This window comes from Mytilus californianus, unplaced genomic scaffold (assembly GCF_021869535.1).
Source record: "Mytilus californianus isolate M0D057914Y unplaced genomic scaffold, xbMytCali1.0.p SCAF_4, whole genome shotgun sequence".
Taxonomy (NCBI): Eukaryota; Metazoa; Mollusca; class Bivalvia; order Mytilida; family Mytilidae; genus Mytilus; species Mytilus californianus.
The window spans coordinates 7,770,482-7,795,440 of record NW_026262690.1 but is presented as its reverse complement, the minus strand read 5'-3'; the positions used below and the strand labels follow the sequence as shown (position 1 = coordinate 7,795,440).

The 24,959-nt window shown below is 34.4% G+C and overlaps 1 protein-coding gene across 3 annotated transcripts in view; it reads right to left on the bottom strand.

The window, feature by feature from the left end:
* LOC127737380 (receptor for retinol uptake stra6-like) overlaps positions 1 to 24,959 on the bottom strand; it is a 75,885-nt gene that overhangs the window by 25,627 nt on the left and 25,299 nt on the right. For 2 of the 3 annotated variants that reach the window (XM_052247999.1, XM_052248000.1), the window contains exons 4-8: positions 17,242 to 17,327; positions 12,717 to 12,850; positions 11,497 to 11,663; positions 10,904 to 11,130; positions 6,092 to 6,171 (exon numbers count right to left, since the gene is read on the bottom strand). In XM_052247999.1, coding sequence (XP_052103959.1) covers positions 6,092 to 6,171; positions 10,904 to 11,130; positions 11,497 to 11,663; positions 12,717 to 12,850; positions 17,242 to 17,327 — 694 coding nt within the window. Of the gene's footprint in view, positions 1 to 6,091; positions 6,172 to 10,903; positions 11,131 to 11,496; positions 11,664 to 12,716; positions 12,851 to 13,768; positions 13,830 to 17,241; positions 17,328 to 24,959 lie in introns of those variants that run through there. The other variant, XM_052248001.1, reaches the window with a different exon arrangement.

Here is a 24,959-nt window from a genome sequence, read left to right as displayed (position 1 = left end):
GAACTATTTTTCAGATAATATTCTTTTTTTTCTTTCTTTTTTTTTAAGGGGGCTCGCGGGTAAAAATCAATATGTTTTTTTTTAATATAGGATTTCGCTATTTGTTTCTATAAATAAACTTTATCCTATACTTAATAGAAAAATAAAATTAAAATATGGGGTCGCCGTTTAATTAAGCTCACAATCTGCCTTCGAAAGAAGCATGTATTTTTGTTAAGGTACTTTATTTCTGTTGAACTAATAGGAGAAAAAAGGTAATATCGAAATAAAAAAAGAACTTAATTACAGAAATCGCTTAAATTTTACAATAGTTTAGTTTAAGTACAGCTTATTTTAAAAAAATAATAAAAAATATAGGTCACCGATGATTTAAAAAAGATATTTCAATTTTAATGCCAAAAAATGGCATTTTTCCATCAAAGGGAGATAATTTGGAGATTTTTCAATGATATAAACATTTTAAAAGTCATCTGGGGCCAACACGAATTGATTTTTTTGGTCCAGTTTTGTAGAATATTATAAAGTAACAACTAATTGTGAAATAAATAAGATTTGTAATGAGAAAAAAAATGTTAAAATATTTGCTGATTTTTTTTTTGTACCCTCGAGCTTCCTTAATTGTAAAACTTTTTTCAAGACGTCAAGAAATAAATCATATTGTATAAGTTATACATCTGTACCTAAATGCAACGATAAATCAGAGTAATTCATAACAATAACGTGAAGGTGGGATACTAATACATAGGTTTCAGTAATGTCAAAGATGAATATATAAAGTATAAAAAAAATGAATGATGAATACTGTCTTAGGAAAAGACCTTATAATAAGAGTAAACAGGGAAGAAAAGTAACATATACACGAAAGAAATCAAACAAATGTGGTTAGGGGATATAATACAATTGAAAGTGATCATATTCGATTGTATTATATCCCCTAACCACATTTGTTTGATTTCTTTCGTGTATATGTTACTTTTCTTCCCTGTTTACTCTTATTATAAGGTCTTTTCCTAAAACAGTATTCAAATATTGTGTTCCTTGTACAATATATATTTCAGGTTTTTCTTTATTTATGTTCTATCTCATAATTAAATCTATTCCGAGGATATATTCTTTTAAATTGGAATATCTGTATCATTAAAATAAAATAATATCATAACCAATGGGGTTGCACACTTTTTGGGTTGCTCGATTTAACCTTGGGAGACATTTGTTTTAATATGATAGCAACTTCATAAACAAATATCAAGTATCCTGGAATATTTCAAAATAAACTAATTGTGTTCATCTAAACCAGTTCCAGTACCCCTGCAAGTGTCATGTTAACATGGTGTTCTCAAAATTAACACAATTGAATTTACCTCAAACAAAATTGGTTTATACTTCATATTTAATATCTATGAAACACAGGAATCATCATGTTAAATGAGAATTAAAAAAGGAGTAATCTTGAATGAAGTTAAAAACAATTTTGAACTGAAATTTTCAATACAGCATAATAATTAAGAAAGCACTATATTAAGAAATATTATCTTGAACAAAAGTCTTTGTTATCTATAGAAATCACGTAATTTGAGAAGCAATAGATTGAATTTTCTCAGCTTAAAGCTTTAAAGACCAGGAGCAATGGCCATTCTGAAACCCTATTAAACCCCCTTAAGATATTCTGCAATCAGCCTTGCTCCGCAAGAATTTATACGTGTTAATTTCCTTTACTAGCACTGGTTCGATACCACTGATACCAAAAATGTATCATCACCTGATACCACTGATACCAAAAATGTATCATCACCTGATACCACTGATACCAAAAATGTATCATCACCTGATACCACTGATACCAAAAATGTATCATCACCTCAGAAGTCAGTGTTTTGGTACTAACATGAGTTATAACATTGCTCATTCAAAATTCCCCGTTCATAAATTATGAGGTGAGAAACAAGGGATCCAACTCCCTCAGGCAAAGTTGACCTGAGATGAATTTGTCTATTCTGTTTAGTTAATTTTTGATCGTTTAGCTCCTAACGTTACGGCGTATTTGTGCATCCTTGGCTTTCAAATATTAGTTTTGAGCGTTCTTGAAGAAATTTTGAGAAAAGAGTTGTGTTGGACTGTTAGGTATCGAGGTTATCATCAGCTCAGTATACAGTGCTTTGGTTCTGACATGATTTATAATATATTCTTATTTAAAATTCCCCTTTCATTAATTTAGAAATTATAAAGAAACTAAGGTTCCAACTTCCTCATGCAAAAATTAGGTAAATTTGGCTATTATTAAAGTCCTTTTTGGTCCCTTTGCTCCTTAAGTATCCCTGACTTTCAAATGTTTCAAATAGGTTTAGTCGTTCCTGATGAATCTAAATATGAAAAAAAGCGTGTAGGACGCAAGATATTTATAAAGTGATCATTTCATCTGCTAGCATTTGGTCGATACCGCTGCTGGTGGACTGTTAGTACCCGAGAGTATCATTAGTTCAGTAGTCAGTGCTTCGATACTGACAAGATTTATTTCCTAAGCTTATTCAAAATTCCTCGTTCATAAATTATGAGATTATTAAGAAACTAAGGACCAAACTCCTTATGTTAATTTGGCTATTCTGTTAAGGTCTTTTTTTGTCATATAGCTCCTAACTTTGCAGTGTATTAACGCATCTTTGGTGAAATAGTGAAGTTGAAATCATCCGTAAATTTTACGGACGCCATTATGAGTTGGTTGACCGGTATGGAATAAACGTTTCACAGATGATATCGGATATCATCCTTCTGTCGTAATTACAATCCACTTCCTTTTTCACCACGAATATGACCTATCGAATTAGACTATTTACCGGATTTGTAATAAAATGTGCAACACGACAGGTGCACATGTGGAGCAGGATCTGCCTTCGGAAGCACCTGAGATCACCCCCTGTTGTTGGTGGGATTCGTGTTGCTTAGTCTTTAGTTTTCTATGTTGTGTCTTGTGTACTATTATTTGTTTGTTTGTCTTTCTATTTTTTAGCCATGGCTTTATCTGTTTATTTTCGATCTACGAGTTTGACTCCCTTACCGAAAAATAAGCCTTGTGGCAAACATTTGCAGCTAACTAGCAGGAAACATTGCCGCAAGTTTGCAGCAAACATTTGCTGCAAACTTGCCGCAACCATTTTACCATGCAAATGAAGGTTGTTGCAAGCTTGCAGCAAACATAATTATGCAAATTAGATTTGCAGCAAACTTGCCGCAATTGTTTGCAGCAAACTTGCGGCAATTGTTTCAGGAAACTTGCGGCAAACTTGCAGGAACTACACACTATGCCATGTGTGTAGACATATTCAATCTCTCTTTCAAATTACACATACAAATTTTAAAAAAGAACTTCCTGCCTATATACAAACAGTCATTGAAAGAATACTTGCAAACTAATCTGAGATGTACGGAAATGCATAAATGCATTTCATTTTGATGGGGGTTATTCTCAAATGTTATCATATACCAACTAGTCTTCAAATGTGTTTTGAGCATAAAGCTAGGTAATAATTGCTGCATTACAGAATTGAAATAAACTTTGTTAAACAGTGTTCATTTAATCAGTTACAAAATTCAAACTTATAATAGCTGCAGTATTTCAAACACATCTATTAATAGTTGTTAACTGAATTATGTATGATGGTGACATTAGTTACTCTATTAACAAGTTCTATGAATAATTTGAACTTACAAAATTACATATTGAATATCCTATATGATCCTATATTATTGAACCAAAATGCCTCCTTGATCTCTTATATGTAACATTTCTCAAACACAATCAACATGACCTAGCCCACAATTTCAAATTGTTAGCTACCAGGAAGTACCAACTAGGCATGCCCAGTCAATATTGTGTAATTCTTGCATTGGTTCTGGCAAACTTATAGAATGGTCAAAGTTTTCTGAAAACTTGCGGCAAACATATATAATTGTCAAAGATTTCTGAAATCTTGCGGCAAACATTCTATATTATCTTAACTTTCTTGCAATCTTACTGCAAACATTGATGTTTCTGCAAACTTGCCGCAAGTTTGCAGCAAAAACCTGCAATGTTTGCGGGAAATTTGCAGCTAGCGGCAAACATCTGCAAACACTATTGTCTGTTTTCCTGCAAACTTTTTATTTGCCGCAAACTTGCAGCAAGTCTGCTGCAAATTTGCTGCAAACATTTTAGTTCTATAAGGGAGCTGTCCCTCTGGTATCTTTCGCCCCTCTTTTGGCTTTCAAATATTTAGGTTTGAGCATTTCTGATGAAGGTAATTCCAGATAAGTACATTACAATGTTCATTTGATTTACTAGTATTGGACTGTTAGTTCCCAGCACAGTAGTCAGTGCTTTGGTACTGACATAATTTATATCAAATAATTATTCAAAATTCCCCGTTCATGAATTAAGAAATAATTAAGAAAGTAAGGTTCCCACTTGCTCTCTCAGGTTTACTTTAGCTATTCTGTTTAGGTCCTTTTGGTCGTACAGCTCATAACGCTGCTGCATATTTACGTATCTCCTGCGTGCAAATGTTTAGGTTTGAGCATTTCGGTTGAAGGTTAATCTAGAAAACTATTCGGACGCACTAAAGAAAACAACAAACTTGCAGATGTAATACATAGCGGACAGTCTAATAACTGTTCAGCAAATACAAACACACACACACATATATATATATACACAAGTCTAAATTGAAAACGACGTTCAAACCTATGATTGCGTTGGATAAAAACCGCAATTTTTATACATGTGCATGCAAAACAAATTTCTTGGTAGAAGGGTCTAAATACAGCACAAACAACATTTTCTAAAAGACCAAAAAAGTGAAAGAGTATATTTCAACAAAACGCATTTGACTGACTGGTCGAACAACTGATGTTCTTAAACCCTGATGAATGCCATAGGCGATTGCCAAATAAACTGATCACAAGATGTAACAAAATGGATCTTTAAAAATTATTAATTTAATACCAAACAGAAAACAATACACTTGCGGAAAAGATGGTATACCGCATACAAAAGGTGCAAAAATTAGTACACCATATCGAGATTTCGACAATTAATGTCTCTTCAGTGATGTTAGGGATCGAAACAATATTTGGAAGGCCATAAAATTTACCTCAATATATATATTTGGAAAATGTTGTTGTGCTGTATTTAGACCCCTCTAACAAGAAATTTGTTTTACATGCACACGTATAAAAATTGCGGTTTTTATCCAACGCAATCATAGGTTTGAACGTTGTTTTCAATTTAGACTTGTATATATATATATGTTGTTTTAGACTAGAAAGAGTCTCCATCTTAACATTTAATAAACTGAAAAGATTTGACAAAATGGATAAAGAGAAGACGAAATTTCCAAATTGACTGATCTGTTGTTTCAAGAATTTTTACTGGTAAATCCAGAAAAGCGCTTCGTATACATGAAATTAATCAAGTGTTATTTTGATACTCTGGTCATGCTTTTTTAAAGTCTTTACGAAGTGATAACCTTCACTACATTATACCTTGTGTGTTTTAGATTGGTAATGTAGTTTCTGAGAAAAAAAATTGATGTGTGAATTTTTATGTTTCTGTTTTATGTAAGACTCCATTTCAGTATTAAATAAAAATTCTTGATTGAGGGTTCAACCTCAATCATCTTTTCTGTAAATATGAAAAGAGGTATTCCTTAGTGATTTTTGAGAGAAAACAATGGAGAAATATTATTTAAAGATATATTTGCGGAAACATGGTCGTCATGTTTGCCACCCTCAACAATAAAATTTATATTCTCCATCGGGGTCCCTTGATGATCTTTCCAAGTTTCAGTGAAGAAGAAAGGGGAGGGCCTTTCTTTTTACTAAAATTTACGATTTCAATTAATGTTTGTTATAAAGTTGTGGTCATGTACATAAAATTAAAAACCAAGAGTGTTTTGCCCATCACGAATAATGCTTTTGTCAAAGATTGGTCATTGCTGGATACTTTTTGAACCCTCAAATGAAGAGCACATTCAAGTATTAACTACATAATTTACCACAATGTTTGTCTTAATGAAAAACAACTTTCATGTAAATATTATATTAATGATAAATTACTCACCCTCAAGTCGTGAGTAGACTACCTTATGGTAAATTCCTTTAAAAATCGATATTATTTTGTCTTTCAAACCATTTGGTTGCCTGTTGGATAAACGTATTAATTGTATTATCAATCCTACCTATGATTTGTATCCTACTACGTGTCAACTTCGTATTTGGCCTTCTTAATTATTTTGAATCGAGCGTCACTGATAAGTCTTTTGAAGACGAAACGCAGGTCTGACGTAAATAGTTATCAAAGGTACCAGGATTAAAATTTAATACGCCAGACGCGCGTTTCGTCTTCATAAGACTCATCAGTGACGCTCATATCTAAATAGTTATAAAGCCAAACAAGTACAAAGTTGAAGAGCATTGAGGACCAAAAATTCCAAAAAGTAATTCATTTTTAAGCCTGGTATCTATGATGAGTTTATATAGATTAATTTTGAATGTGTTTGGAAGTAAAGTGGAACGGGTTTCAGATAAAAGTAAAAGGTGGCCTGGGATGAGAATTGCAAGAAATATCAATTGAAGTTGGAATGATATAAAGCAACAAATATGACATTTTTAAAAAGCATGTATTCAAATTTAATTTGAGGTAGATTTTCTTTTGGGAGGAAAACAAGTAATGAAAACTTAACCCCCTTCATAACGAACCAGGTTTAATACACCATTTTCTACATAAGAAAATGCCTGTACCAAGTCAGGAATATGACATTTGTTTTCCATTTGTTTGATGTGGTTGAACTTTTAATTTTGCTATTTGATAAGGGACTTTCCGTTTTGAATTTTCCTTGGAGTTCGGTATTTTTGTTATTTTTTTTTTTTACTTTTTAACTTGGCACAGTATGTGGAAAATTTAAAAAAAAACATGGTGAAATTTCTACAAAAGTTTTAAAGACAAAAGATAGATAAGACCATGGCTGTTAGAAACAACTCAGATATTAAAAACTCAAAGTAATATCTAAACATGAGACAATAAAATGCTCCACTGGGCGCAGCTTGATACGACTGCAGAGGTCGAACCCTGAACAGTTGGGGCAAGTATGGACACAACATTCAAGCTTGATACAGCACTGAATTAGGATTTTGATTAAATATTTGACACAGAATAGGTTTCTGACACAGAATGAATGTGGTCTAAGAACTTAATTTTTTTTAATTTACCCATTCAAACCATATCATTATTATTTGCTTTTATATATAAATCAGAAATAACCAATTTAAAATGGAAAATTTTAAAGAAAAAAAAAAGGAAAAAAAGGAACCCCCCCCCCCAATTTTTTGAATCCCCATATGATTCATCAACCCTAACTCAATCCCAGCCTTCCCTTTGTAGTATGGTACCTTGCAGTACCATTTCAGAGAGATCCGTACACTTGAACACAAGTAATTGTCTGGAAACTAGAATAATGCTTGTTTTTTGGTCCCTTTTTGGCCCCAAATTTCGAAACGTTAAGGGCAATTACCCCTAAATCCAAACCCAGCTTTCCCTTTGTGATAAGGAACCTTGTAGTACAATTTCATAGAGATCCATACACTTATACACAAGTTATTGTCTTGAAGCTAGAAAAATGCTTGTTTTTTGCCCCTTTTTAGCCCCTAATTCCTAAAATTTTGAGGCATTTACCCACAAAATCAATCCCAGCCTTCCTTTTGTGGTATGGTACCTTGCAGTACAATTTCAGAGAGATCCATACACTTGAACACAAGTTATTGTCTGGAAACTAGAAAAATGCTTATTTTTGCCCCTTTTTTGGCCCCTTATTCCTAAACGTTTTGGGCAATTAACCCCAAACACAATTCCAGCTTTCCCATTGTGATATGAAACCTTATAGTACAATTTCAGAAAGATCCATACACTTACACACAAGTTAGTGTCATGAAACTAGAAAAATGCTCTTTTTTGCCCCTTTTTTGGCCCCGAATTCCTAAAATTTTGAGGCAATTACCCCCAAAATCAATCCCAGCATTCCCTTTGAGATATGGAACCTTGCGGTACAATGTCAGAGAGATCCATACACTAACACACAAGTAATGTCTGGAAGTTACATAAATGCTTATTTCTGGCCCCTTTTTCCTTAACTGTTGGTACCATAACCCCCAAAATCAATCCCAACCTTCCTTTTGTAGTATTGAACCTTATGGTAAAATTCCAAAGAGATCCATTCACTTAAACTAAAGTTAGAGTGCGAAAAATAATGTGTCTTCGGACGACGACAACGCGGACGATGACGAAGCCAACGTCATACCAATATACGACCGCCAAATTTTTTTGCGGTCGTATAAAAATATAAAGACGAGGTGTATTCAGATGCTAGGAAGAATGAGACATTCCTTTTTTTTCCCTGTTGTTTTTGACGATTATGTTATAGTCTAGCCTTTCATATTTGAGGAAACATGCAAATCGTGCACGAAGATATATAGAATTTTGGCTTACTTAATTTTATTTACACTTGTCCTAGATCCATGACAAATATGGTGTTGTCCCCGCAGATAAAGCCCCAAACAACATCGTTTTTGTGTGTAAATCACATTACATAAACTGCTTGATAAATGAATTAGGTATTGACAATTCACTTGGAAACTAAAAATACACCCCTACGACACTTAATTACCAAGAGGAAATCCTTGATAATCATAGGTCTGTTCTATGTTCCCGTTGGAATTTCAACCAAAGAGGAAGAACTGGATCTTCCATCACTTTATTTGATATCTAAACTATATAAGTGTCCTTACAAACAACGGTATATTGCTGGGTCTTCAAAGTGCTACACGAAACCTCTTTCTTAATTATTTACATCAATTTTATCAGCAATCAAAGCCGGGATTCACATTCATTGTGAAACTACCTATTCTAGAGGTGGCGTGAATCAGATATGGCTACTGAAAAATTCCAAAGATCTTTCAGAGTACATACAATCTAAGACTCTTTCTTCTTGGCAGTTGCAATAGTATTAAAACATTTGACTTTTCTACATATACACAAGTATTCCCCATTCCAAACTAAGAGACATATTGAAAGATTTGGTCCTGCTTTGTTTCATAAAAAAGAATGGCCAACGTAGATACTAGAATATTGTCTTAGGGATGGATAAATCCTACTTTGTAAAAATCACTCTGATTCAAACAAAAAATTCTCTGAAACTGACATTATCAAGATACTTGATTTCTTAATTGACAACAGATTTGTTACGTTTGGAGGACGTGTTTTTCAACAAACAATCGACATTCCAATGGGAACGAACTGTGCCCCTCTTCTTGCCGACTTGTTCCTTTATTTATATGAGGCTGACTTCATACAGAAACTTCTTAGGAAGAAAGAAAAGAAGTTAGTAGTATCCTTTAACTTTACTTTTCGCTATATAGATGATGTTCTCGCATTAAATAATTAAAAATTTGGTGATTATGTTAAACGCATCTATCCCATTAAACTTGAGATAAAGGATACAACAGATACAGTTAAGTCTGCCTCATATCTTGACTTACATCTAGAAATTCACAATGAGGGTCGGTTGAAAACAAAACTTTACAACAAAAGAGATTATTTCAGCTTCCCAATTGTGAACTTTCCATTTCTATGTAGCAACATTCCAGCAGCACCTGCATACGAAGTATATATCTCCCAGCTGATTTGATATTCAAGTGCTTGTATTTCCTATCATGATGTCCTTGATAAAGGGTTTCTGCTCACAAGGTAGCTATTTAACCAAGGGTTCCAAGTGGTGAAGTTGAAATCATCCCTTCGTAAATTTTACGGACGCCATCACGAGTTGGTTGACCGTTATGGAATACCGGTATCCTTTTCACAGACGACAACGGATATGTTCCAAATGTCATAACTACAATCCCGTCCCCTTTTCCCCGAATGTGACCTACTGATTTAGACTTATTACCGGGTTTGTACTTACATGAGCAACACGACGGGTGCCACATGTTGAGCAGGATCTGCTTACCCTTCCCGAGCACCTGAGATCACCCCAAGTTGTTTTTGGGGTTCGTGTTGCTCAGTCTTTAGTTTTCTATGTTGTGTTTTGTGTACTATTGTGTGTCAGTTGGTCTTTTTTGTTTTTAGCCATGGCGTTGTCAGTTTATTTTCGACTTACGAGTTTGAATGTCCCTTTAGTATCTTTCGTCTATCTTGAATATAAATATAAGAAGTTGTGACATGACTGCCAATGAAACAACCATTCACCAGAGACAAAATGAAGTAAATGTATGGCCTTCAACAATGAGCTTAACACAAATTGAAAAGTAAGCATTAAAAGGCATCGATATGACAAAATGCTAAACTTATCAAACGAGAAAACCAACGGAATGATGCAATATCAAAAATCAATAAACAATTACATTTTATAGGCAGTATTCTTCAGCAACCACTGCATTGTAGGCTCCTGCATTATAACAATGTTTTAATCATGTAAAACTTTAGTGCATTTGTATGTATTATAATTAGTATATAATAAATCTCAGTAGAACAATTCATCTGGGTCGAACAAAATCCCAAAAATACTGTCAGTTATCAAACTGCAATGAATGAATAATAACAGCAAAAACATTTCTCAAACTGGCAAATGGAAAAGTGTACCTTGCATGGATTTAGCTATTATTTTAAATCCTTTTTGATAAATCGCATCACTTGTTCGGTAATTATACGTCATTGGCTTTCAAATATTTCAAATATTCGGCTTTGAGAATTCATGATGAAGGTAAATCAAGAAAAGTGATTAATTTATTCAAGTGTTCTTTTTTTTCTTAATTTAACTAAAAAAGAATAAAGAAAAGTTCTGCACGGGTTCAATACACAAATGACAAATATGAAGCTACTTACTGTGGTTCAGCTTTGGGTGGTTTAAACAACTTAACGACATGTAAACCTTGATATGACCGCTTTATTGAATCAAATATATCGTCTTCATCTTCAAAGTCAACTGCTAGGTCCTGGTGGTGTCTCTTTCTCCAAAGTGATCGGACAAATCTGACAGGTAAGCTTATAGAAAGGTACAAGTGACACAGCAGCTCTGGTAGACTACGAGCTATGATAATGAACACTGCTGACTGGAAAAAAGGCAGATGTTTATATAGTATAATTTTCATTTACTTAAATTGTCGATACGTCTGCTCGTGGATTGTTCTTGTCACCGAGTGTATCATCATCTCAGTAGTCAGTGCATCGGTAAAGACATGATTTACAACATATTTTTCATAAATTATCCGATGATAATTGAAAATTAATCAGAAACGAAGATTCCAACTCCCTCAGGTAAAAATGACATTAAACTAATATATCTTTTCTGTTAGGTATTTATACATTCCTATCTTTCAAATATTCAATTTTGATCGTTCCTGATGAAGGTTAATCCAGCAAAACGCTTCACACGAACGAAATTTTCCCCTTTTGTCGAAGGCGTGCCAAAAACTTACCACGGTTAAATTATCACAGTAAAAATTCCTGAAGAAACTGATGAGTGTAAAAGCCCAGGCATAAAGAGTGCCTACTGCAAATCCTAGTGATGAGTTGGCAGTAATTGCGGTAAACAAAGGCATGAAATCCAATCCATAAATCAGCATGGATAACAGTATAGCAAACACTGGAAAAAATAAACTAAGACTCTCAGATAATGAACTTATAACCTTACATAACACACCAAATCATCGAGATTTTATGTTTTTATAAAATTGTTCTTTTTCACAGAATGAGTCATTTTAAATAAACTTACCCATATTTACTGAAATGAAAAAGTTGTTCACAAGAACATTTTTTATTATAAACTATCCTATATAGAACTTTATGCGTTGAATTCATAATGGCAGCCATACTGTTTGTCTGATAACAATTTGTCACCACTACTAGGTCCATTCGACAACATCTGATCATAATAAGCTCAGTAAATGATAGGTAAATGAACAGATAGACAAGCTTTTTTATTTTTATTTTTTATTACTTGAAATTGGCTTTGAACTAGCTGTACTCTTATATCGATATTTACATCTTTTTTCTGTTGGGTTTATGTTGTTTGTGTGTCGATCTGGTGAGGCAGACCATTTCCAACTGACTTTCATAGTTGATTCGTATGTTGTGGTATTACACAACTGTCATAGGTTGTGGGAGGGTTGATCACTCACAAAAATGTATAATTCCACCACATTCAATTGGTCATTTGTCATGATTGGACCTTTTATAGCTAGCTATACGGTATGGGTTCTACTCATTGGCAAAGGCCGTACTGTGACCTACTGGCGTTTTACATCCAAGTCATGTGGTTTCTAATGGAGAGTTGTCTCTTTCAATCATCTCCTTACTAGTATTAGTATGGAATTGGTTATCCAAATCTGTTATCAAAGAATGGAGGAAATGTCCCAACAAACCAGATTACTAGTATTAACCATAATAATATACCATCATCATTTTAGGAAATGTCCCAACAAACCAGATTACTAGTATTAACAATAATAATATACCATCTATTTACAAATATTATCTCAACGCAAGTTGGTCAGATATATACTGTAAACCAACTAATTTTCGCGAGCGATTTTTTTTCGCAACTTTCGCGAGTAGAAAAATAACGCAAACATAAATTGTCGCGAATACGTAAAACTTGTGACTGATGGTACTAAGTCTAAACCATTTCTTTTACTACCTTTAACAAATGAAGCTCCACCCAACTCCACTGCATATTTTTGTTCGAAAATAACACTAGAACACAAAGACGCTGTGGCCCCAAAAGCTGCTGCATAAGACACTCTACTGGATCTTCCCATGATATCCATTGGACTGAAAATATGGTAAAAACATTAATATGTCATACGAAACAGAAATGTACAGGAACTTGCCGAGGAAAGTCCAAAGTTAAAAAAACAAAAAACATCTTGAGGCCATCATAATTTTTTTCTAAAAATGATACCACAGCAACGCATTTTCAAGGACCCTAACTATCTTCTCTTGAAAAATACTTTTTATTGTGGAAGTATAAATCCGCATGTTTTTCTTTATTTCCATTGAATTTTAGGCTTTACATATAGCTATGTATTGTGGAACTCTTCCTCTCGTCTAAATTCCTTGTAATCCAGTATTATGGTTTATTACATAAATATTACTTACTATACAATACCAGGTCTCCCAGACAGACATTGTAGACACATATACATACTTACTATACAACACCAGGTCTCCCAGACAGACATTGTAGACACATATATACATACTTACTATACAACACCAGGTCTCCCAGACAGACATTGTAGACACATATACATACTTACTATACAACACCAGGTCTCCCAGACAGACACTGTAGACACATATACATACTTACTATACAACACCAGGTCTCCCAGACAGACATTGTAGACACATATATACATACTTACTATACAACACCAGGTCTCCCAGACAGACATTGTAGACACATATATACATACTTACTATACAACACCAGGTCTCCCAGACAGACATTGTAGACACATATATACATACTTACTATACAACACCAGGTCTCCCAGACACACATTGTAGACACATATACATACTTACTATACAACACCAGGTCTCCCGGACAGACATTGTAGACACATATATATACTTACTATACAACACCAGGTCTCCCAGACAGACATTGTAGACACATATACATACTTACTATACAACACCAGGTCTCCCAGACACACATTGTAGACACATATACATACTTACTATACAACACCAGGTCTCCCAGACAGACATTGTAGACACATATACACACTTACTATACAATACCAGGTCTCCCAGACAGACACTGTAGACACATATACATACTTACTATACAACACCAGGTCTCCCAGACAGACACACATTGTAGACACATATACATACTTACTATACAACACCAGGTCTCCCAGACAGACATTGTAGACACATATACATACTTACTATACAACACCAGGTCTCCCAGACAGACATTGTAGACACATATACATACTTACTATACAACACCAGGTCTCCCAGACAGACACTGTAGACACATATACACACTTACTATACAACACCAGGTCTCCCAGACAGACATTGTAGACACATATACATACTTACTATACAACACCAGGTCTCCCAGACAGACACTGTAGACACATATACATACTTACTATACAATACCAGGTCTCCCAGACAGACATTGTAGACACATATACATACTTACTATACAACACCAGGTCTCCAAGACAGACATTGTAGACACATATACATACTTACTATACAACACCAGGTCTCCCAGACAGACACTGTAGACACATATACATACTTACTATACAACACCAGGTCTCCCAGACAGACATTGTAGACACATATACATACTTACTATACAACACCAGGTCTCCCAGACAGACATTGTAGACACATATACATACTTACTATACAACACCAGGTCTCCCAGACAGACATTGTAGACACATATACATACTTACTATACAACACCAGGTCTCCCAGACAGACATTGTAGACACATATACATACTTACTATACAACACCAGGTCTCCCAGACAGAGACTGTAGACACATATACATACTTACTATACAACACCAGGTCTCCCAGACAGAGACTGTAGACACATATACATACTTACTATACAACACCAGGTCTCCCAGACAGACATTGTAGACACATATACATACTTACTATACAACACCAGGTCTTCCAGACAGAGACTGTAGACACATATACATACTTACTATACAACACCAGGTCTCCCAGACAGACACTGTAGACACATATACATACTTACTATACAACACCAGGTCTCCCAGACAGACACTGTAGACACATATACATACTTACTATACAACACCAGGTCTCCCAGACAGACACTGTAGACACATATACATACTTACTATACAACACCAGGTCTCCCAGACAGACACTGTAGACACATATACATACTTACTATACAATACCAGGTCTCCCAGACAGACACTGTAGACACATATACATACTTACTATACAACACCAGGTCTCCCAGACAGACATTGTAGACACATATACATACTTACTATACAACACCAGGTCTCCCAGACAGACATTGTAGACACATATACATACTTACTATACAACACCAGGTCTCCCAGACAGACATTGTAGAACAACACCAGGTCTCCCAGACAGACATTGTAGACACATATACATACTTACTATACAACACCAGGTCTCCCAGACAGACATTGTAGACACATAAACATACTTACTATACAACACCAGGTCTCCCAGACAGAGACTGTAGACACATAAACATACTTACTATACAACACCAGGTCTCCCAGACAGACATTGTAGACACATAAACATACTTACTATACAACACCAGGTCTCCCAGACAGAGACTGTAGACACATAAACATACTTACTATACAACACCAGGTCTCCCAGACAGACATTGTAGACACATATACATACTTACTATACAACACCAGGTCTCCCAGACAGACATTGTAGACACATAAACATACTTACTATACAACACCAGGTCTCCCAGACAGACATTGTAGACACATATACATACTTACTATACAACACCAGGTCTCCCAGACAGACATTGTAGACACATATACATACTTACTATACAACACCAGGTCTCCCAGACAGACATTGTAGACACATATACATACTTACTATACAACACCAGGTCTCCCAGACAGACATTGTAGACACATATACATACTTACTATACAACACCAGGTCTCCCAGACAGACATTGTAGACACATATACATACTTACTATACAACACCAGGTCTCCCAGACAGACATTGTAGACACATATATATACTTACTATACAACACCAGGTCTCCCAGACAGACATTGTAGACACATATATATACTTACTATACAACACCAGGTCTCCCAGACAGACATTGTAGACACATATACATACTTACTATACAACACCAGGTCTCCCAGACAGACATTGTAGACACATATACATACTTACTATACAACACCAGGTCTCCCAGACAGACACTGTAGACACATATACATACTTACTATACAACACCAGGTCTCCCAGACAGACATTGTAGACACATATACATACTTACTATACAACACCAGGTCTCCCAGACAGACATTGTAGACACATATACATACTTACTATACAACACCAGGTCTTCCAGACAGAGACTGTAGACACATATACATACTTACTATACAACACCAGGTCTCCCAGACAGACATTGTAGACACATATACAAACTTACTATACAACACCAGGTCTCCCAGACAGACATTGTAGACACATATACATACTTACTATACAACACCAGGTCTCCCAGACAGAGACTGTAGACACATATACATACTTACTATACAACACCAGGTCTCCCAGACAGACATTGTAGACACATATACATACTTACTATACAATACCAGGTCTTCCAGACAGAGACTGTAGACACATATACATACTTACTATACAACACCAGGTCTTCCAGACAGAGACTGTAGACACATATACATACTTACTATACAATACCAGGTCTCCCAGACAGACATTGTAGACACATATACATACTTACTATACAACACCAGGTCTCCCAGACAGACATTGTAGACACATAAACATACTTACTGTACAACACCAGACATTGTAGACACATATACATACTTACTATACAACACCAGGTCTCCCAGACAGACATTGTAGACACATAAACATACTTACTATACAACACCAGGTCTCCCAGACAGAGACTGTAGACACATAAACATACTTACTATACAACACCAGGTCTCCCAGACAGACATTGTAGACACATATACATACTTACTATACAACACCAGGTCTCCCAGACAGACATTGTAGACACATAAACATACTTACTATACAACACCAGGTCTCCCAGACAGACATTGTAGACACATATACATACTTACTATACAACACCAGGTCTCCCAGACAGAGACTGTAGACACATATACATACTTACTATACAACACCAGGTCTCCCAGACAGACATTGTAGACACATATACATACTTACTATGCAACACCAGGTCTCCCAGACAGACATTGTAGACACATATATACATACTTACTATACAACACCAGGTCTCCCAGACAGACATTGTAGACACATATACATACTTACTATACAACACCAGGTCTCCCAGACAGACATTGTAGACACACATATACATACTTACTATACAACACCAGGTCTCCCAGACAGACATTGTAGACACATATACACACGTTTTTCAGCAAACGCCAGGAGTAATGTAAACACAACCTAAAGAAGTAGAAGAATATATTACAGATTTGATATATTTTTTGTCAATACTTATATGGTATTCGTTAATTAAGGAGTTGTTCATTTATATAAATCGGAAAAGACATAGAGGGGTCAACATACGGCCTTTAACAATAAACCATTTTGTTTAGTGAGAAAAAAGACATTTCTTACAATCATACATGACAGACCAATTTCTGATATGGCGTTGCAAATAATGTTTAAGTCAGGAGCCTATAATTCAGTGGTTGTCATTTGTTGCTGTATATCGTATTTATTTTTCGTTTATTGTTTGGTACATAAATCAGGCCGTTAATATTCACGTTTGTATTGTCATATATATATAATTACTATGTTGTATGGGTTTTGCTCATTGTTGAAGGCCGTACGGTGACCTATATTTGTTAACATCTACGTCATTTGGTCTCTAGTGGAGAGTTGTCTCATTGGCAATCATTCCATTTAAGTCAGCATTTATTGGTTACAGTATATGTCACTAAACAAAGGAAGGAGAATCTTATCTGCAAGCAAGTAACAACTTTTTAAAAAACTTGTCCAACTCAGCAATTTATTGATATTGTGTTAGCGCATATTATAGAAAGATTGTAATAGATTCTAACATTGGTACCAGTGAATTTAACTATCTCGATTGGATAAATCTGAAAATCCACGAGTATTTATGCAAGAATCTGTCCTCTAATGATTATCAAATAAATTTTCATTTTTGATAATCAAAAATCCCCTTCGAGTGCTTCCTGATTTCTACGTGATACAAATATAAAGTTGTAAATTTCTCTAACACCTGTTAGCACGTTTCGATTCATCCAGAGAGCTGGTAAAGGTTATGATCTTTAAACTCAGCCAATCATCTACTGAGATAATTGGCAACCGCACGTTGATTCATTTTTTTTTTAACAATGGATCCAGAAAGGGTTATATTGTCAAAGAATTAGCGAAAGCATTATATCATATGTTCTCTAATGTTGGTTCTTTGCATTTAAATTTAATTTACGAAATTATGAATCTTTGTTGAGGAAAGATCTTCAAATCATCATTCTTTACATTTGTTAGGGTAGTTTTAGAGGAGACAAAATTTGCCCTTGGAAAACTGACAAATCAGAATCAAGTATTGTCTCTAATGTTCATGTTTTCAACTTATTTTTAATGAGATGCGCAAAGTCCATAACTTATTCCTGAATAATTAGTTTAAATTGGCATTGTTGTTTCAGAGGAGATGATGAACATGTGATTTCCAAAAGATTTGAAATGATACTTTTGTTATACCATAGCCGCCAAGAATGGCGGCCGATCAGCACTTGAGTATGAATCTATGTAGAGGATCTCTAAATCATTCAGCGAAAGTTTCGAATTTGCTCTTTTGGCCATCTTGTTTTAGTCGATCAAAACTAAACTAGAAACTTTCATAAAGGACCTTTCATAACTTTTGTGAAAAGACAAATTTGTGTCAGAGAATCTACAAATTATGGACATATGAAATGTATGGACTAATGGAATGACTGATGACTGACACAACGTGATGACAATAACTCATGCAGATCTTGTGGACAGAAGATTAAATTATATTCTATTCTAAATGAAGCTAATGTTTTGACGATAAAATCCAACTCGATATCGTTATGTATTTAATACTTTTATTTCTGCTGACGAAAAACTGGTCTTTCAAAAAATCTTGATTTTACAACATTGGTTGCTGTTATTCCCTTTTCAGACATGCAACTTTCAACAGTTATGAAAAGACACGATGAGGGTCGTTACTGTTTTTGCTTGGTACAATTTATGATTTTTTGGGGAAATTGAATACACTGAAAAGAATTGCTATTCCGATTGGAATTAAGTGCTCCCCCATATGAGGGGCAGACAGGGGGGTACCTTTCTCCTTTCTCCCGCCCTTTTCTCCTTTCTCCTGCCCCCTTCCTCCTTTCTCCCGCCCCTTTTCTTCTTTCTCCCACCCTCTTTCTCTTGTCTCCCGACCCCAAACATGAAAAACTAATGTATAGAAATCTCGTTTTAATAAAAATCGATAAAATTTGTTGCTTTTTTGATAGCTAGTCCCTGTCTTGTCCTTTCACAAGATAGAAGTGTTGTTTCTTCTGCTTCAAGAACCTCAATATTATTTTCACTGACTGTTTATCTGTCTGTTTGCATTGAATTTGCAAATGAGTTTGATGCACGCCGTTTCCCGATGATTTTTTTTCAAGTAGAAATCCAAATGCTGCTAAATAAGAAGAAAAAAATATCTGTTATTGGACTGTTTAGAAGAAATTCGATATGATTTCGGAAGTATACCTCATGAGGATAGGCCTACGTATACATGACCATAACAGAAACACCTCGTTTAGTATAAGAAACACAGACAAGATCTGGATTTCTATACTAAAAATACACACACACAACAATTATACTACAAGCATGGAAATGTGAATGTCTTAAAAAATATGAAAATAAATTACGAAAAATGTATTCCACAACAAGAAATATGTATCATATGCTGAGTATACCAGCTCCAAATTACTCTAAATATATGCACATAGAAAATGGAATTAATTACGAAGGATTATAATAAGATATACTGGATTGGTCCTGGACCTGATTGATTTTAATATAGGTTCAAGTTAATTTACGCTTTGGTGTACAGGGATGGTTGTATTTTTTTTTGTTTGAGCTGGACATGCTGTACAGGTACAGATGATGAAAAATGCACCATTTCATAAAACGGTGAGTCAAAACGATTGATAAATGATTAACAAAGGTGTCTTTTTGGGGAGGGACACATTGCTGACATGACTCCATGAGCGGCGGAAAAGTCAGAGGTTATTTACGATCTTTAAAAGAGATTTTATAACAAGTACATATACAAGTATGTATGTTAAATAAAAGTGTTGTAAATGGAGATATGGGAGATTCAATAAGACTGCAACTGGCCAATTAACGACACACAAAAACCAAAGACACCTAATAACACAGGACAAATGCAGGATGGACGAGAATTTTTATACTGCTAATTTGTGGATTTAGAAAAGATAATTTGGTCCCTTGAATTTGAAAGTTAATAAGTATATTTACTATAGTAAGTATAAAATCTATCAAATGATAGCATCACACGTTCACAACATTAGTCATATTCAATATAATACAAACATATGTCAATCTCGTAAGATACAAATTTGTTAGTCTTTAAACAACTCGTATTTCAGAAGAAAACTCAAACCATTATGAAATAAGGAGATGTAGTGCCTATGAGACATTTTTCTATCAAAGACAAAATTATGTTTTGTCACAAAATGCCTTATAAAATAGACCATCATCAGATACGCTTAATATATATTTTGGTCCCGGAAGCATACTGTTTTACCCGTGTCTGTATGACCGCCCGTCCCTGACTTGGTAAATATAACTGAGGGTTTATTCAGTTTATTTCTTACTGCTTAGTTTTTAAGATTCAACTTTAAATTATGTACCAGGTGTTAGTATATATACCAAAAGTGCGCATATTGTCAGGATTTTTGTTTGTTTTTTGTTTTAAATGTCAGGTTGCTTAATTTGGCATTTTGATAATATATAAATGCACGCAGAATACATAGCCCTGCTTACTCCTTCTACGACTACATGTACAATTTCAAGCTTGAACTTTTATATTGCGCCGAGTGTTTTACTTATATAGAGAGTGCATATATATTCTCAGGATTTTATATTGTATAATTTTTCACGAATGACAGAATGTTGAACTTTGTCTTTTCAAGTGAAATTTTGAATACAATTTGTAAGGTGCCTTTATATATTATCAAAATGTTAAAATGAGCAAACTCATTAAAAAAAATCACACGTTTATGTAAATGCTCTTTTGTTCCGACGTTGGAAAGTTCCGGGCGGAAAGAACTAACTAGCCGAAAAGTTCCGGAGGAACTTATTAACTAGTTACTTTGTTCTTCCTCTGGTTTAAAAGTTCCACCGGAACAAAGTGACTAGTTCAAAAGTTCCAACAGAACATATCAACTAGTTGCAAAGTTCCATTTTGGCAAATTAGTCAAAACCGGAACTAACAAACTAGCCCAAAAGTTCCAACGGAACTTATCAACCAGGCAGAAAGTTCCATTTGGAGAATTGATGCAAAGTAAAAGCGCAACATATTATATTTGAACCTTTTAAAGGGAAACCAAGATACTGATTACAAAAGTCAAAAGGAACTTATCAACTAGCCACAAAGTTCCTCTTTGGCAAATAAGTCAAAACCGGAACTAACAAACTAGCCCAAAAGTTCCAACGGAACTTATCAACCAGTCACAAAGTTCCATTTAGAGAATTGATGCAAAGAACGGTTCAACCACATGAGGAGGGGGGTATTCTTCCCTCTCTTGAGGGTACTATGAATACTAAATTTGCATGATAATGCAACTTATTCCGTTTTATGTGAGCTTTGAAATACAACTTAAATTTTGCATATTTGTCCCCAAAGAAACCTCTTTAAGTGCGTTGGTTATTCTTGTAAATTAATGATTTGCTCTTATATATACTGATACTCATTCTTCCCCTTCTTTCTACAAAAAGGAAGAAATATGGTATATTCGGAACGATGTAACTAGTTGTTCTGTTCCGCCAGAACTATTCAACTAGCTATCGTTCCAGGACTTTTCAACTAGCTACTTTTTTCCGGAACTTTTCGACTGCACTCGGAATAAAACAACTAGTTGGAAAGTTCCATCGGAACGAAATAACTAGTGGAAAAGTTCCGCCGGAACAAAGTAACTGACGGAACATAGTGGCTCTTACATTTACACCATACAGTATACTTGATTAAGAATATGTATTTCATCAAGATATTGTTTGAATCTATCATTTTTTACAACTAACAGAATGTCTAACCTTTTTTGATGGTTGCATTAAATGTGTCTTTTAAACACAACTATTTATAATTGTATTGAATCGTCCTAAACATGCATGAAATATTTGACATACGGAAGTTGCGGTGGCATCACCCTTGTCTAATTTGGCTAGTAGGGTTAAGTTGAAGATTTGAATTTCTTTATAAGCTAATTATGCACCCGATTAGGACGAAATGTAAGTAACCGGACAGGGGAAATGAAAACAAAATAACAAACACCATTCAGATCCCGTTACATATTTTCATACCTCTCCGTAAAAATAACGTTATTTGATATGCAGTAGCGTCATCCCTTTTCTGTCAAATTCTTTGCATATCGGTCAACTTTGACGCAATTTATCTAAAAACATGGATGGTATAAACATGTTTGTTTCTATAAATGCATGGATTCAGAATACAATCATTGATATTCTGTTAGTTTTTAGTCTTCCTCCGTATATAAGAGATCGTAATGATTGAATAAGTGACGACGCTTGGCGTATTTATGAGGTCGTTTTCATTAAGCCTACTATGACATTTATTACCACTTTCTTCAAGCTTTGTATTATCTAATTTAATAAAATAATCAATTTCCGACTCACTTTTATTATTTTTTTATAAACATTTTTGTATCCCTTATCTACCCCTTTTCTCCTTTCTCCCGCCCCTTCTCTCCTTTCTCCCGCCCCCTCTCTCCTTTCTCCCTCCCCCTCTCTCCCTGTCTCCCTTTACCCTGTCCGCCCCCTCCCATATAATTATAGATTTATACTTTTACTGTTGTGAAACACATTTTATGACAAACTCCTTCAAAGATACAAGAAAACGTCACGTGATAGATATTTATTAACAATACATGTACTTTATTATGTTTCTAGCACCAATAATGAGTTTTATGTAGACGAAACTCGAGTAATTAAAGGGGCACTAGCTGTCAAATTCATGTACTGATTTGACTCAAATTCTCATACTTGTTATATAACAATGTAAAACATTTATCCAAATTATAAAAAAACTAAAATAAACAATTTACAGGGCATGGGGTCGATAAAATGTAGCTTCGTTTTGTGTGTATTTTAGTCTAGACGCCATCTAATTAACTGTCGAGTTGACCTCCCGAAAACAACTGATGCCCATATAAGGGATATAAACATAAATAAAGATATAAATAGATTGCTCAACTCGTGCAATTGGATGCTTCTTGGTCTATTTAATTTCATTTATAGATTAAAAATATACGTTAATTATCATTTTTACCTGTATAAGAATGATTTTTCTGAGGACCGAATCAGTCAATTAAATGAATTATCTTTGTTTAAACCATTGTGGTGACGTCAGCCTATTCATTTACAGTGGATTCTTTTTCTAGAATCAACGCTTCCTAAATCTGCCGCTGAAATTGACTCACCAAATTATATTCAATTGTTTCCTTTGTGTGCCTAATTTCATTAAGTTTGAATTGGCTAATTTACTGATTTCTGTTCACTAATGGAATTAATTTAAAAACTTACCTTTAATTTTTGTAATTTTTATATGCCTTCACTGGGAATCGAACCCTTCCTTGAAATCTGTTATGTGTGACTGACATCAACACATCGACGAAACCTCTCGGCTACCAATGGGTTACACTATAGATGTCTATTTTATATATTTAAATGAACATCTGATATACATCGGTTCATCGGACACACAGGGATTGTACCATTATATAGACACAATAGGCAGTCGTATAGTATGAGTTGGTAGCCGCGAGGTTAGCATGGTTAAAATCAATGAGTTAAAGATAGGGATTTGTCGGTTTAGGTTCGAATCCCTGTATTCTCTCTGTTGTTCCAATTCTTAAGTTATCCAGGTTTTATTCTAATTTTTCATGTTATAGTGGATATTTTTGTAATAATAGCGAGTTTTACTGGTTTTTTTTTATTATTATTGGCTATTTCACATGTTTGAAACAAAAATGATTACATTCTATTTGTCAATTTTTGTTTTATAAATATAGTATGATTTAATCTATTTTACTACATAATTTTACAAAGGTTTGTTCGCAAATTCCTATGCGAGAAAATCGTGATGTGCCTAGAGTGCTAGAAAAATTTCGATAACATACTTATTATATATACTTTATATATGCTTTTTGGTCGAGTTGTTGTCTCTTTGACAGTTCCCCATTTCAATTTTCAATTTTATTAGACATAATTTCGAATATGTCTTATTTTGTATAAACAGATAATATTCATATGCCTGGTAATATAAAGATCTTTAAAGGTAGAAGTGTTATATTGGTATTTTGTGAACCAATTAATTGTGATCTGAGATTTATCAATGCATCGTTGGACACGATAACATGGTTATTTTAACTCACTTACAATACCTTCTAATTAAGAAAAGGCTTAAATTTTGAAAATAAATTAACACAATAGTTTAAGTTATAGATACAATGGATAAGCGTAGATTCATGAAAAACAAACCATTCGCCCTCCGGGCTCATGGTTTCTTTTTCAAGAATCCACGCTTATCCATTGTATCTATATAACTTACTTTCAATGTTGGCATTCTTTTCCTTTAAATAATCAAACATGCACACAATTCATGCGTTGTCCAACTCTATCTAAGGGGTTAAATTGAAGTTCACATGAATACGAATTCAAAGAGGTCGAATTATTCACTTGCCAGTGAATAATTCATCATCAATATTTATTTGCTTATTTTGACAAAATTAGACAATACTGGCTGCTAAAAGCGAATTATTATTTCAC